This window comes from Magallana gigas, chromosome 9 (assembly GCF_963853765.1).
Source record: "Magallana gigas chromosome 9, xbMagGiga1.1, whole genome shotgun sequence".
Lineage (NCBI taxonomy): Eukaryota > Metazoa > Mollusca > Bivalvia > Ostreida > Ostreidae > Magallana > Magallana gigas.
Genome location: NC_088861.1, coordinates 40121472 through 40135680, shown reverse-complemented (window position 1 = coordinate 40135680; position 14209 = coordinate 40121472). Strand labels below are relative to the sequence as shown.

Below are 14209 nucleotides of genomic sequence, written 5' to 3'. Positions count from 1 at the left end.
ATCCTCTCCGCATAATTTACGAAAGATTCCTTTCCCTCCTGAAAATCACCAAGCTTTCCGATATTCGTCATTTCGCTTATGATTCAAGTGTCCTCTTGATCCGAAATAAGTCAAAAATGCTCCACCTCGTCGCCACTGTAATATCTTGGTAAATACGGGAATAAATCACCAGAACACGTAAGAATTCAAATACACATGTTTATCTAGAAAGTTCAACAACACAATTATTGCAATCTCGATCCAGAGGTAAATTCGCAAACACTACATCCGTCACTTCCAGTTGTCACCGGAAAGAAAGACAAAAAATCATTTTTTTTTTAAACTTTTTCCTTTTTTGATATTTTTCTGTGGTGTTGATAGTGACCCTTTTACTGATTCACAATATATAATTTGTTTTATAATCAGTCGACGCATTCTCGAGATACCTAGCATCAAAATTTTGAAGGAGACTCTGAATAGCTCAATCATTAGAGTCGTGGACATGTGCCTAGGCGACCCATGTTCAAGCCCCGAGTACCGAAAGTTTTTTTTTTACCGATTTTTATGACATTTTCAGATCTCACTAACGATGTTCTGAACCTAAACCAATTTTTTGGGGGGTTGATGACATCATTTCCGTGTTTGAGATATGACATTTTAAAGATTTTTAGGGGGTTGGTTTGTCCAAGAGTGTTTTCATAAACTACTTACGATATCAATTTAAAAATTTCAAGGATGATAAACAAAAGAGTGTTAATTTGTACAAAAGTATTCATATGTATATAGGCCATACTTATCACAAGAACTACCGGTATGTAGGTATCGAAAATTGAGATAAAAAAGCGTTGTAATTTTGAACGGTTTTCTAAGTTTATCTATTTCTCGCAAATATTTTGTTGTGACATGTAGAAGACGAAAAACTTAAATTTAAAATTTGTTTTGTTTGACTAAAGAAAAAAGGGGCTGGCTCCTTAAATTAGGGATCCAGAGGACTTGAAAGTTTTTACTTTATAACTCGAAAACGGTTTAGATTTCGATATGGCTGTCGCCGGAAAAATTATTCATTTTGATCTTTTGAATGTCGTTACAATAATATTTTGTGCGGGTATTGCGCAATATGAGCGATATCTGTTTTCATTTGGCAACTAAACGAGATCTCTATGCCTATAACTGACATTAAGCTACCGTAGACAGTGCACAAACTTACCATGTACATATATGGAAAATGTATAAACATTCTCATTCTCTTCTATAGTGAAACACATAATGTATAAACGAACTGCAGCTATGCAATGCATTTGAGACGCATTTAAAACCTAACTGGATTCCGAGCTTTGTATGTGAACAATTACGTATCCTATTCATTGCCCGAAGAAATAGGTTGCGACTGGACTAGCGAGCAGGCTGCTGTTATCTAATACACAAGGTTTGCGTCTTACTTTAATGCACACATTGGTTAACTTATTTAGCTGCAAGCACAAATAATTCCGATTTTAACAATATTAAGAAGTAAGTAAAAAAGATTATACCTTAATTGAAGGAGTTATGGTGTTTTAGTCTCGTATTTTATGAAGGATAGTTAGTATGAATGTTTTCTTGTCCATGTTAGAAAATAATTTATTGTTTGGAAATAGAATTCAGTTATGTTATCAAACTGCAAACATTTAAAACCCCCCACGTTGGGTGTACAGCATCACTCGCACAAGGCCGAGGAAACACCGCGCTAGTGGACAAGCGATTCGCTGTAGTCTAAGGCACAGGCTTCTCGTGTTTCTACGTTACCACACATTTGAATATTCATTTATTCTTTGTTAAATTGTTTTTTTTTAATTATATCGGTTATAGGTACATCAAACCTTTAATTAAGCATTGATTTCAATCAAAGTGCGTATCAAAATAAATTAAAAAATGTCATCAATGAATGTAATACAACGTTTTACAGCCGTACGAGTTGAAAGATAAATACGTCTGTACATTTCTTACATTTTGTTACTGAGAATTTAATGCATTGCACTACCCACTTTTAGGCGATATTAACAACATGATTATACCAACACACACATCTTATGTATCGGTAATCTGTTAAAATTAATCTAGGTTTAACAAATATTAGACGTCATTTTTTTGAGCTGTGAGAGAGGGGGGGAGGGGGGCATGAACTAAGCAAAGTGTAGTAAGTAAAGTGAGTTGAAAAAATATTTAGAAAGCGTTCGAGATATGGCAGTTTAAGTATCACAATGCTACATGCTTGCGGTAGGTGCAGGCACGATAAAATTAACCGATGCCCGCTAGCACGAAAGGAATGGAAGAAATCAGCGATCATTTCGAATTTAAAATTTTTGAACAAGTTTTATTTACATTCAGGCCGTAAAAAATAACACTATTAGTTTAATCTCTTCCAATTCATTAAAATGCATACTCATTGCTGATTTGATTCTTTCATTTAATTAAATTACATTTTGTTTTGTTATTGAATGTAAAAGAATATTTGAGTCAAAAAAAGGTTTATTAACACTCGGTGAGCAAAAGTTTTGTTTATATTCGGATAGTTGAAGGGCGAGTAGAGGACTGATGTTTAAAAATACTACTAGTAGATTCCAGATATTTTCTAATTGTCTGATCAGGGACCCTTCTTCCCCCAAAGAAGCGCACAGCGATCGCGTAAAGAATGTTCTTATTTTATTTTTCCAACCAAATTTTTGTGGGCGATTTCTCTAAAACTAGTGGACCGATTTATATGAAACTTTTAGATCTGATAGAAAATGATCTGAACCTTATTTTAAAAGAAGGCGTCACTTCCGGTTTGGAGACATTCACAATTAAGCGATTTTGAGAGGGTCAGCTTGTCCAGGGATAAACTAAACGATTTAAGATATTGAGTTGTAAATTTTTGGGATTGTAGACGAAAGGTGGTAGATCTGACATGTTCTATTTATACTGTCCTGTGCACAAAAGCGCTGAAGCTCACTGGAGCTTGAAAATTACGGTAAAAAAAGCGTCGTGAATTTTAGTGGTTTCATTTCAATATCTCTTTTCTTGGTAGTATTTTGTTATAACATGATCAAAAACAAATAAACTTTATAAAGTCAAGAACTTTCATTTTACATCAAGAATAAGGGACCGACCCTTCAAATTAGGGGCCGAGAGAGCTCTAAAGTCCTTTGATGATAACTTTTAACTGTGAAATATTTTGTTATACGTTATAGAGTCAATAATATGCATTATAACATTGTTTACTTAAACACGGCAATATTTTACTACTGTCTCACGTATTAAGGGAGTTTAAGGGACCAGAATTCCGAAACTTTGATCCTCATTATCTTAAAATGGAGGAAAATTATGAAAAACAAGGAGTTACAGGGTCGGTACCTAAAAAGACCTTCTCTAGATATCTTGAGAACGGTACAGAATTTCTAAACACTTGTTGAACAACATGTGTTTGAACTGAAGAAAAAGGAGCTAGCCCTTCGAATTAGGGGCTGAGGGGACTGTAAAGTCTGTAAATGATAACTTTTAACTTTGAAATATTTTGTATTACGTTAGAGAAACAATTATATTCATCATAACTTAAACGGGTAGTAGCTACGATTTTGGAATATTTTTAAAAGTTTTTATTCAGCGAAATAATACTTTAGAATGATAAATTTTGTAACAAAATACAATTTCTGTTATGTCCCAATCGATAGTTTTGACGAACTTGGTCAGTATAGGCAAGTGACTTGAATTTTTGTCTGGTAGACAAAAATTGAAATAAAGTCCGTTCGTATTCATATGACCTTTTGTGAACTCATTCGACAGCCTCAATAACGCATGCGTAGATTGCTTTATATAGCAGAAGACATGGCCGACACGGGTATGTCAACTCGCGGACGAAAACGTGTTCTCACAGATTCAGTCAGAAAACGAAATCGGCAAAACATTCGGGCGTCTTATAATAAGGCGCGAGTAAATATCGGCGTCCAGTTTGAACGTTGGAAGGGGTTGAAAGACACTCTGAAGCTCGAGAGCCATGCAGATGTCGCGAAAGTTTTACTGGACAAGTGAGTATTAAATTTTGAGTAAAGTGTGATAATTCACGATATTATACAGATTATTTCATTAACAAATTTTAATCTAGGCAGAGAAAAACATGCATGCAATCTATGATGTCTTAATTCCTTTCCGAAGCATCTCTATCGATAATGTTAGTTTTGGGGTACCCCAAGGGGTAGATGTCATACCGAAAAAAACATTGTAATGATAGAATTGAATTGGACTTTGAAAAACGATATCGCAGTTGTTTTGTCATCGATTTATATTGCACACTACTTATGCTTTATGTTTATTATATAGGTATGACCTGTATAGAAAAGACTGCTTCGGTTCTCCCAAAGGATCTACAGTCGAGCCCATGAGTCCAGCGGGTGCACCTATTACCTCTACCCCAGGACCATCGTCTTTTCCATACAAGTGTGATGTGTCAAGAATTACTTCTTCAGAGGCGGAAATAACTGAGTATATATTTATTCTGCAAATTTTCAAAGTTTTTATGTAAACATTTTGATATGCAATGTCTCATTGATATGTTGTGTAGCAGAGAAACTACAAAACATACATAGTAAAAATACCTGATGTCTTGCCTTACATTATGTGGAAGACAACAGACGATATATATATAAAAACATTTTCACTACAGATATTCCATAAATGCATGAACTAAGTAATATAATATTTCTGCAGCCAGATAGCTAGAGTCTGGATAAGGATTTCAGTCCTTTTCCCTCTCAAATATAAGTTTTTCCAATTGAACCATTATTTATCCATGATCCACCCCCACCCACCCCTAAAAAAATTAATATAAAGAGCAAAAGAAATGAATACTAAATAATAATACAGTGCACAAATTCTTGCAAGCGCATTTTTTCTTCATTTTTGTATATAATTTTATGACTGTTAATAATGATGTAAAAATGCATGTGCAAGGCGGATTGGTCCCTGGTGAGAATTGGTCATATGCCAGTATCGTTTGTCAAAGTACACAATGATACTATAAGTTATCCAGGTCTTATCAAGAATGGACGGGGATATACCCTGGCTTGTGTTCGCAGGACGAAGGGTGTATGGAATACAACCCAAGGGTAAATCCCCGTACACCCTTGATTGGACCTGAATAACGAATTTATTTCCTGTTATACAAATTTTGAAATTATATATAGTTTTACTAGTGCTTTGCAACTTGGAAATCAATTAATATTAATTGAAATTGTGCTGAAAATCATTTATTCTTACCAATAGAATGTTAAGATATATTAGGTATTTTGACAAATTATTTATTCATTTACATCATTGCATGTTACATTATTTTGCACAAATATCTATAATAGGTGCACTTGATTAAAGCAAGAATTGCATTGTGACGTCACATTTTATTTACACCCGCGGCTTCAGCAGGTGCTCGGAAATTTACACCTAGCTTGTTAACCAATCATTTCTCGCATTACAAACGACATAGGAAATAATAGTTTTTTCAACTGACCAAGCAGAGAAATCCTTAAAAGTCACTGTGAATTCAGACTTTTTTATGCTGTGTGGTAATTAAAAAAGAATGCCTTCTATATTTCAGTAAGTCAGATGTATACATGTCTGGAATAGAAGAAATGAAAAAAAGCTGTCGATGTCCCATTGTGAAGGAGTCAAACAGTTTCATAAACCCTTTTGAGTTAGTCATATTGTTTTTGTTTTTTTTTTTGGTTTTTTTTTACACAGTAAATAATAAATTAATCTGATATCAGAAATTCAAAGAACTATATCTTATAATGCCTATGCATATAAAAATAATACATTTTTAGTAATTTGGTTTTATTCCAATATAGTTTGACCATTGATGTGACTGAGGTGGAAATGACAGATGATGATGTAGAGGATGATGATTATGAACCAAGTATTAACATCACTCTAAGGTACATAATATGAATTTTTACTCCATATGTGGGTGATACAATCCCATAAAGTTTGTAGCCAAAAAAGAAAATAAATTACTCTCATTTTCAATTTAGCTATATAAGGGTCTGGTGTTTATAAGTAGTGAAGAGATGTAAACTAAGATTTCTCTGCTTACAGGTGTTTGGCAAGGTGGGGGGGGGGGGGGGGGGAGTTGAAGGGTCAATAAGGGGCCAAAATAGTTTTGTAAAATATAATAATTGTAGATACAAATTATATTTCAAAACAATGCATTTTCTTATCAAATAGAGAAGGACTTGACACCACTGCTGCTACTGATGATGATGAAGATGACGAATGCATAAGTGATGAGGAAATCGAGACTACAGAAGTTGATTTTAGTCAAAGTCCTGGTTGTCATCGCATCAAAACCAATGAAGAGATACAAGGCTTTATGAATGATCAACCTTTCTTGATATATTACAACCAGCTGCTGAATTTAGCTACAGCAAACATACAGAAAACTTGTTCGCATAAAGGCTGTGGACTAGGAGTAGAAATAAAGAAAGAAGTTGTTGCATCAGCCCTTTACCTGAAATGGGTAATGTGTTTATTCATAAATATAAAATTGCACATCATTTTGTAGTCATCACTTCTTGTCCTGAGATATATAAGATTTCATGATTAGTATTTGTGTATAAAATATTGTATCTCAGTATCCCCATTTGTATTTGCTATTTACTTAATACAGTTGTCTATTTTTGTTTATCAGATTTGTCCAGATGGTCACACGCTTTATAGATGGTGCTCCCAGCCAATCTTGAATAGAGGTGTACACATTGGTGACTTGATGCTGACTGCAAGCACTGTCCTCTCAGGAAGTAATTTCCAAAAGATATCGATGTTTGCTAAATTTTTACATCTTCCTATTCTTAGCAAAAGCACCTTCTATAAAATGCAGCGCCAGTATGTTGTCCCATCTGTCGATGAACACTGGATAAACCAGCAAAATGCAGTACTGGAGGAGTTCAGAGGAGTTGATTTGGTTGTTCTTGGTAAATACAAATATTGCTTCTATGCATTTGTAAACTATCAGTATTTCTGTCCTGACAAGATTGAGATTGGACAAATATTGGATAGTGAAGATGCAACAGTCCAACAATTTTTGTGTTGGATTGTTAGCTGGTTGATTGCAACATTTGTTTTATTGGACTTTTGTTGGTTAGAACTAAATATAATACCTGTAAGGGTATAACATTAGACATTGATGTAGTTCTAACTTAAACAATAATGTTTTCTTAAAATTGAAGGGGATGGAAGAATGGACAGTCCGGGACATTCCGCGCAGTATTGCTCTTATACCTTCATGGAGTATACTACCAAAAAGATCCTATGCATCATCACCTTAGACAAAAGGTTTACAGAAAAGAAAAGTACAAACTTGGAAAAGGCGTGCTTTATAAAGGGACTTGGGTTTCTTATAGAGAAGGGGATGAAAATTATAGAAGTTGTGACTGATGCACATGTGCAGATTTCATCACTAATGAGTGCGTATAAACTGTAATAAGTTTTTTTGTTAGTACATGTAATATACATGTACCTTTGTATTTGTTACATAGCCAGGTGAATATTTTTCATGTTTTTACATACTAAAAATTTCAATGATAAATGAAATCTGATATTTTTTAATAGAGAAAAACTATCCAGACATCAAGCATTCATTTGATGTTTGGCATGGGACCAAGAACTTGGGGAAAAAAATCATCAAGGTAAGCATGATATACTGTGTTGGCATGTGCCTGTTCCATTCGTAACACTGAAGACTACAGTGAAGAACTTTGCATGAATTAGTTATAGCAATTTCATTGACATTGCGATGCTTTCATGTTTACTAAGGCAGGTCAAGAAAAGAAGAATAAAGGTTTGCTGGACTGGACCAAAGATGTGGTTAACCATTACTGGTATACAGCACAAACTTGTACTACATAAGAAGACTTTGTTGTAAGTTAAAAATGTCATAAAAACCCTTTTCTAGTAATTTAAAGTTAGAAGACAAATTAAGATGGTAAATTTTTTTCAGGGGATGTGGATTGGTGTATTACATCATGTAGTAAATGTACACAGTTGGATATTGCCATTCAGTTCCAGTAATAAGTGTGAACATGGTCCATTGACATCTGCTAGAGAGAAGGGATGGCTAGAAAAAGATTCCCCAGCTCATGTTTCCTTAAGGAGTATTGTTCTGGACAAAAGATTATTGAACAACATCCCATATTATCTGAACTGCAGGTTCATATCATTTGTCAATTCTTAGTTTAAAGTATTTCTAACAGTATCACAAATAAAAATATATTTTTGTATAGATATACATTCTAAAGTTATTCTAGAACAATTATTGAGGAGTTTTTATGATGCTAACCCTAGTTTCAACAATGTTTTATTTTAGAAAATATTATTTTTTACAATTGAAAATCTTTTATTACTTCAGAAGTACAGCAGAGTTGGAAAACTTCCAGAACCTCATTTTGATGTACGCATCGAAGCGACATTCATACACGCCACCTGCTTACCGATGTCGAAATCTCTTGGCTGCATTGGACCATAATGGTCACATTGATAGAGAAGTTATGACAAACAAAGATGGATCTATCAGGTTATAACAAGTTTTGTCAACTTAAGCAAGGAAATGTTGATTTTGATGACATTTTATCTCATAGTGCAAGGAACATAGTACTACTTTGAACTTAGAATACAAAAACTTGTAGGCAAACAAATTAAAGAACGGGTTCTCTTGACTTAACTTGCATTGTTCAAGGAAATTTTACTTAAAATGGAGAGGAAACTTCATGTGCTTGTATAATACAATGCATTTAAAAACCATTTCATGTAATGAGGAGGTATGCTTTGCATAGTGGATCATTTGTTTATTGTATTGAATAGAAATTCATTAAGTAATATTCTCTCTTATTTAAGGTACCAGAGAGTTTTTCAGAAGAAAAGTAGTAGATGGTCAGTCACAACATGTAAAGAACCAAAACAGTATTCATATGTGCCTGAGATGATGCGGAAGATTATCCTTAAACGCCTGGATGATGCCATTGGTATGAACCAGAAGATGGTTCTAGAGCAGGATGACCCCAGGAGAGTTTCATCTCACCTTGCACCAATCCCCCCACCACCTTCTCAACAGATTGTTCATGAACAGCGATCACGATTAAGAACAAGTGTTGACATGGACAAAACTATTGATTACTGGGTAGAATGAACTCATTGTGGACTACTCTGTTCCTGTTATCTTTATGATAGACATACATTTTACATGTCTATGATTAGTTATGAGGCGTGCTTTCATGTACTTAAATTGATATTCAATTGATAGTCATGTTATTTATCATTGGATTTTTAAGAGGTTTTCTATACTTCTTGATCACAAAGCTCTTCATAAGGGAAGGTGATTTTAAGTGGAACTTTCCCATTTCATGAGTGTGCTTTATTTTTTTATCTAGATGCACGTTTACATAAAGTGTACATGTAGTTTTTTCAAAGAATAACAGCTTGAGATCTAGCAATTTTTCTGCTTTTACATTTGCATGTAATTTTGAATTAAATTAGATATGTGTTCCATGTGAACAGTTTTTATGATATACATGTAGGTGTTTGCTCAACATAAAAGAAACTTGAAATTTGAACATTAGTGCTGTTTATTAATATACATGTATATTATCCCAGACGGCCACCCACAAATCCCCTATATTGTCCAAAACTGTCAGGATAAGTATCTCTTATCCTCCACTTGCAGCAGCTTGGAATGACACGGCGGTTTCCTGCCCCCAAATGCCCATGCTGCCAGAGGATAAACTGCCGGTATCCTGCGTGGCGATTGCTCCGGTTAAAGTCGTCGTCCTCACCAGCAGCAAGGACATCCTGTCTGTTTAAAGAGATGAAAATAAATTGAAATGACATTTCAGTGATAAGGCGAACACAACATTAAAAATTAAAGTCATGGGAGTAAACAATACAAATTGATCTAGAATAATATTTTAAAAAAACTTCCTTACCTGTACCGACGAGCTACCATCAAAACTAATGGGTCTAGAACTATCAGGTCAAAGTCCTGAAATTATAGGTATTTACATTAATATTATAATACATTTCTATTAAATGTTTTAATATTAAAATTAGTTATATGTGCGTCATATAGAACTACTTACTGGCAAAGTAGAGAGGCAGTTGGAAGGTGTTTGCCTGCAGCACACCCTCTCCTCCTCGGTGGGCATCTCCCGACACTTTCTGCACACACACCAATTAGGGGAATTGCTTCCGGGCAGTGGATGATATCCACCTTGAGCGGCTTCAGCTTGAGATGCCCGATCGACGATGTCGAGAATTAGTGATGGGTCTCTCTCACAGACGCTCATCACTAATTCTCTCAATGCATCCTCCGTCATCTCGGCAACACGATTTTAAATATTTTAATGAAAATACGAAATCAATTATACAAGAAAATACGACACATACAAGAAAATGAAGAGTGTTACAAGATATCATAGTATACCCTTAGTTGAAGATTTCGGTCTATTACACGCTGTCTGAGCGTCTCGTGTCTGTTTGGCCCCCTGCATATTCCTCTAGCTCTAGCACCCCGTCTCCGAGCTGGACCCTGCCCTCTTGCTCTACCTCTAGCCCTGGCTCTCCCTCTGGCTCTGCCCCTGCTTGGTCTCTCGGGGCTAGAGGAAGACTCTCTATCAGACATAGAACTTCTTGAAACCTGTATAAGTTGCATTTAGAGTATGTATAAATTTGTCTATGGGATGGTAAGTGGAGGGCACTAGGGTGGAGGTAATCATAATATACAAGTAAGCCTAATATACATATGTACGTAGCTTATCCTCTTATATAGAATATATTTTTTTAAATGTTCAAAATATTGTCAAATGGAATTGCATATTTATAAGGAGTAAAATCTTTTATTTATTATTGATATGTAAATTCTATAACATATAACACAGGCACATGAATTTTGTTTATAAAAAGTGATTCAATATGGCCCAAAAAATCCAACCCCTTTATAAATGTATATATAAAGTACTAGGAGTAGGATTTTTTCATCATACTTTATCAATAGAAGGGGTAGAATTTTTCGATCTTTGGTTTTATTGAGCGATTTGTTGGTAAATAAAAATAAAATAAAATCAGGAGTCTGTGATAACAAACATTACGTCAAAACGTCAGTTGTGAACTGGTGATATGGAGACACTACACCTCGATTCTGATGCTAATCAAATTTTCATAACCTATTTTTCCGTATATAATAATATAGTTTGTAAGTATGAAACGATCACAATTTATGATGATGATTTATATTATATAACGTAATTGAAATAAAAGTAATAATACCCCTTGGGGTACCCCATTCATGTTTCTACGTACACAACATCGAAAGGAAACAAATTTCACTAATTTTTACGGTTTATTAATAGAAATGGATGAAATAATACTTTAAAGAATGAATAGGCTTGCAATACACCTTCCACTGAATATAAATAATTTTATTTTCACATAAAATCATTGTCATGTGCTTACCTCGTCATCCATTACGCTGCATCCGGGTATGTGAAAATCAGCTTCGGTAGACGTCGGAAAACTTCCGATGCATAATTAATACGGTGAGTTCGGACGAATTTGATCAATTAATTAATGATTAGGAGGCTTTTAATAAACACAGTGATGCATTGTTTGAGTATTTGAGGTATATATATTGGTTTTTAGTTACTTTCAGCAGTATGAAAAATATATCAAAATCTTAGCTACTATCCCTTTAATTTATTTATACATGGCAATTGTTCAATCCTTCGTTGCGTAATAAGGATTTTTAGGGGTTAGAAGTCCGAAATTTTGATTCTCAAAATCTCGAAATGGAGGAAAATTCTGAAAAGCAAAATTAAAAGATGCTTAAAATAATGTGATTAACAATCCCCAACCATATATTGTTTGTTATCTGGACCCTAAAAGGAGTTTTCTGACCAGATCTCAAAACGATCTTCCCCAGATAACTTAAGAACGTTAACCAATTTCTAAACACTTCTAAGCGGTATACAAAAATACCTTTTAACTGAAATGTAGGAAAACAAGCTAATCCCTCAAATAAGGAACATCAAAGGGGTAGATATTTTTTATCCATTTTAGATCCCGCCTCCATTTCCAGATATGTTTCATTGACGAAGAGCAAGAGCAAGGCCATTTCATATTCAAAAAAACGGACGGAAAACCTCTTCGTTGCTCGCAACGAGATCGTGCCTAGTTATAAGTATTAGTTTTTTACCGATTCTTTGAAGATTTTTTAAGATGCAAACATTTTGCGGACAAATTACCACGAATGTCGTCGCTTCACGTGTCTCAGACTTTCTAAACACACTAAACGACCTCAGAAAAAGCATGTGAGGTCTGCATGCATATATATATATATATAGAGAGAGAGAGAGAGAGAGAGAGAGAGAGAGAGAGATACACAAACCATGTTTCTTAACTAATCGGGGCTGGTGATGTGCATGATGATGGTTAAAAAAAACAGAGGCAAATACAGTAATGACAATTGTTGTAAATTGCATTTTTTATTCGAATATCTGTACAAAAACGTAATTAAAGGAGATTAATCAAAACCACCACAAACAACAACAACACAATAATAAAGAAAACTAGTTCAAGTATTAATAATATTTAAATTTTAAGCCAGAAGAGATTGCTATCATACATGTACATAGTCCTTTGCGCAATGAAATGATGTAAAGCTTACGTCAATTGCTGAACGATCTTAAGCTAGGAGATAAATGAATGTTTTTGTTTTGTCGTTTTTTTATTTCAAGGTTATCGTCTTTCCTATTATTGCCATCTTCATCGTCGTATCCGTAACTATTGTCATCATAGTAAATAGGACTAAGTCCTGTCAATGCAAACCTATTTTGCTGTGTATGTGTTTTTGGTTTGGTTTGTGAAATGTTTATTGTCTATATAATTTCAATGTAATTCTTGCAATGTGTTTCATACACATTCTTAGATTTGTATCCAAAATTATTATACGTTAACATTTTTTTATTTTAATGACAGCACCTTTTTTTTTACCAAAGATGTGATAGATGCAGTAATTTCAAATATTGCGATCTTTTGGTTGTTATAAATTAACGGGTAAAATGTAGTTACAAAATGCCAGACTTATTTATTTTTATTTTAAAAAATAAAATGATTTATAAAAACATGTAATTTATTGTTTCATCTGTTAATGAATTGTAGTGGCATTAGTGCATGTTGATATTGCATTAATGTACTAATATATAAATCGTCAACTTTTAATATAGTTTACTGTTTAATGACTAAATGCATTTAGTTGTGGTTTGGGAATTACATTAAAACATTATTAGGTTCCTATAAAGAACAATTGTTATTAGCTGTTAAATGCGTTGATACGTTGCAAAAAAATCCCCATATTTACAAAATGCAAAACGTTCGGGACAACCACACCATTCCCGAAAAAGAATGGACTCACAAGTATCATCTCGTGAAATAATGCATTAAAACAAACCTAATTTTAAAGAATACATATATTTTGTAAAATTCTAAATGAGTTAAAAGTGATACCACACAGTATAAATTAAAAAAAAATAAATAAATAACTATAACAAATGCACAGTTCCAAAGTTTCTATTCACTTGCGCTTTCTTGATTTTAACATTCGTCTCCAGGTTGTAAACAAGTACAATTTTAGTACTTTTTCAACGTTCATAGGAATATTTATAAAAGTATATGTCATGTTTGACCTTAACAAATGACTTTGTACATTATAAAATTTACGATTCACTAACAAATACAGATGTAAATAAATGGTGTATGATACTTGTATGCTTTAACCCATGATACACCAATTTCAACACAATTTAGTTCTTTAAATCGCACGGTAATTATAATTGTTTAAACTAGCAAACAAACAAACAAACAAACAGAAATTGATTGACTTTTCATGTCATCATTATTTCCTCTAGAAATAAATTGTTCTTTATCTTGACAAAGTATCTTCGATTATCTTTGATAAATAACCTGTAATAAACATAGTAGAACGGCTTGAAACTAACACTGAAACACATTAGCTGCTAACGGTTATGATAGAAAATAGATTACTATGTAGAGACATATCTGCTATATTCATAAGACATCTTAACAATACAGAAACTATATCCAATAAGTATACACACACTTGTTAGTTCGAGTAAAATTATCATTACCCTTCGTTGTTTTTTCGACTATAATTTTATGGACTTAA

At 33.7% G+C, this 14209-nt stretch overlaps 3 protein-coding genes across 3 annotated transcripts in view; 1 reads left to right on the top strand and 2 right to left on the bottom strand.

Moving 5' to 3' along the window:
- The first annotated feature begins 4301 nt into the window (after nt 1–4301).
- LOC117690788 (uncharacterized) lies at nt 4302–7996 on the top strand. Its single transcript, XM_034475467.2, has 9 exons — nt 4302–4473; nt 5582–5677; nt 5832–5918; nt 6208–6499; nt 6671–6953; nt 7209–7445; nt 7591–7667; nt 7795–7899; nt 7979–7996. The coding sequence occupies exons 1-8, from the start codon at nt 4370–4372 to the stop codon at nt 7885–7887; spliced, it is 1269 nt and encodes a 422-aa protein (XP_034331358.2). The 5' UTR covers nt 4302–4369; the 3' UTR covers nt 7888–7899; nt 7979–7996.
- Nucleotides 7997–9240: 1244 nt separating this feature from the next.
- On the bottom strand, nt 9241–10355 carry LOC117690786 (P2X purinoceptor 7-like). Its single transcript, XM_034475466.2, has 3 exons — nt 10110–10355; nt 9957–10012; nt 9241–9826 (listed from the first exon to the last, which is right to left on the bottom strand). The coding sequence occupies exons 1-3, from the start codon at nt 10344–10346 to the stop codon at nt 9619–9621; spliced, it is 501 nt and encodes a 166-aa protein (XP_034331357.2). The 5' UTR covers nt 10347–10355; the 3' UTR covers nt 9241–9618.
- A 2153-nt stretch (nt 10356–12508) lies between these two features.
- The window catches only part of LOC117690807 (phenylalanine-4-hydroxylase-like), a 46035-nt gene continuing 44334 nt past the window's right edge, over nt 12509–14209 (bottom strand). Inside the window, exon 13 of the mRNA XM_066072331.1 lies at nt 12509–13986. Within this exon, the coding sequence (XP_065928403.1) occupies nt 13969–13986 (18 nt within the window). The 3' untranslated portion in view covers nt 12509–13968. The remainder of the gene's footprint in view (nt 13987–14209) is intronic.

What these genes read in the sequence shown, in the direction of transcription:
- LOC117690788 (XM_034475467.2), top strand. Translation starts at nt 4,370, where the DNA reads ATGAGTCCAGCGGGTGCACCTATTACCTCTACCCCAGGACCATCGTCT. An exon ending in TCAGAGGCGGAAATAACTGA is followed by an intron (nt 4,474 to 5,581) that starts GTATATATTTAT and finishes TCTATATTTCAG; the next exon opens with TAAGTCAGATGTATACATGT. An exon ending in AGTTGATTTGGTTGTTCTTG is followed by an intron (nt 6,954 to 7,208) that starts GTAAATACAAAT and finishes TTAAAATTGAAG; the next exon opens with GGGATGGAAGAATGGACAGT.
- LOC117690786 (XM_034475466.2), bottom strand. Translation starts at nt 10,346, where the DNA reads ATGACGGAGGATGCATTGAGAGAATTAGTGATGAGCGTCTGTGAGAGA. An exon ending in ACTGCCTCTCTACTTTGCCA is followed by an intron (nt 10,013 to 10,109) that starts GTAAGTAGTTCT and finishes CTATAATTTCAG; the next exon opens with GACTTTGACCTGATAGTTCT. An exon ending in ATGGTAGCTCGTCGGTACAG is followed by an intron (nt 9,827 to 9,956) that starts GTAAGGAAGTTT and finishes CTCTTTAAACAG; the next exon opens with ACAGGATGTCCTTGCTGCTG.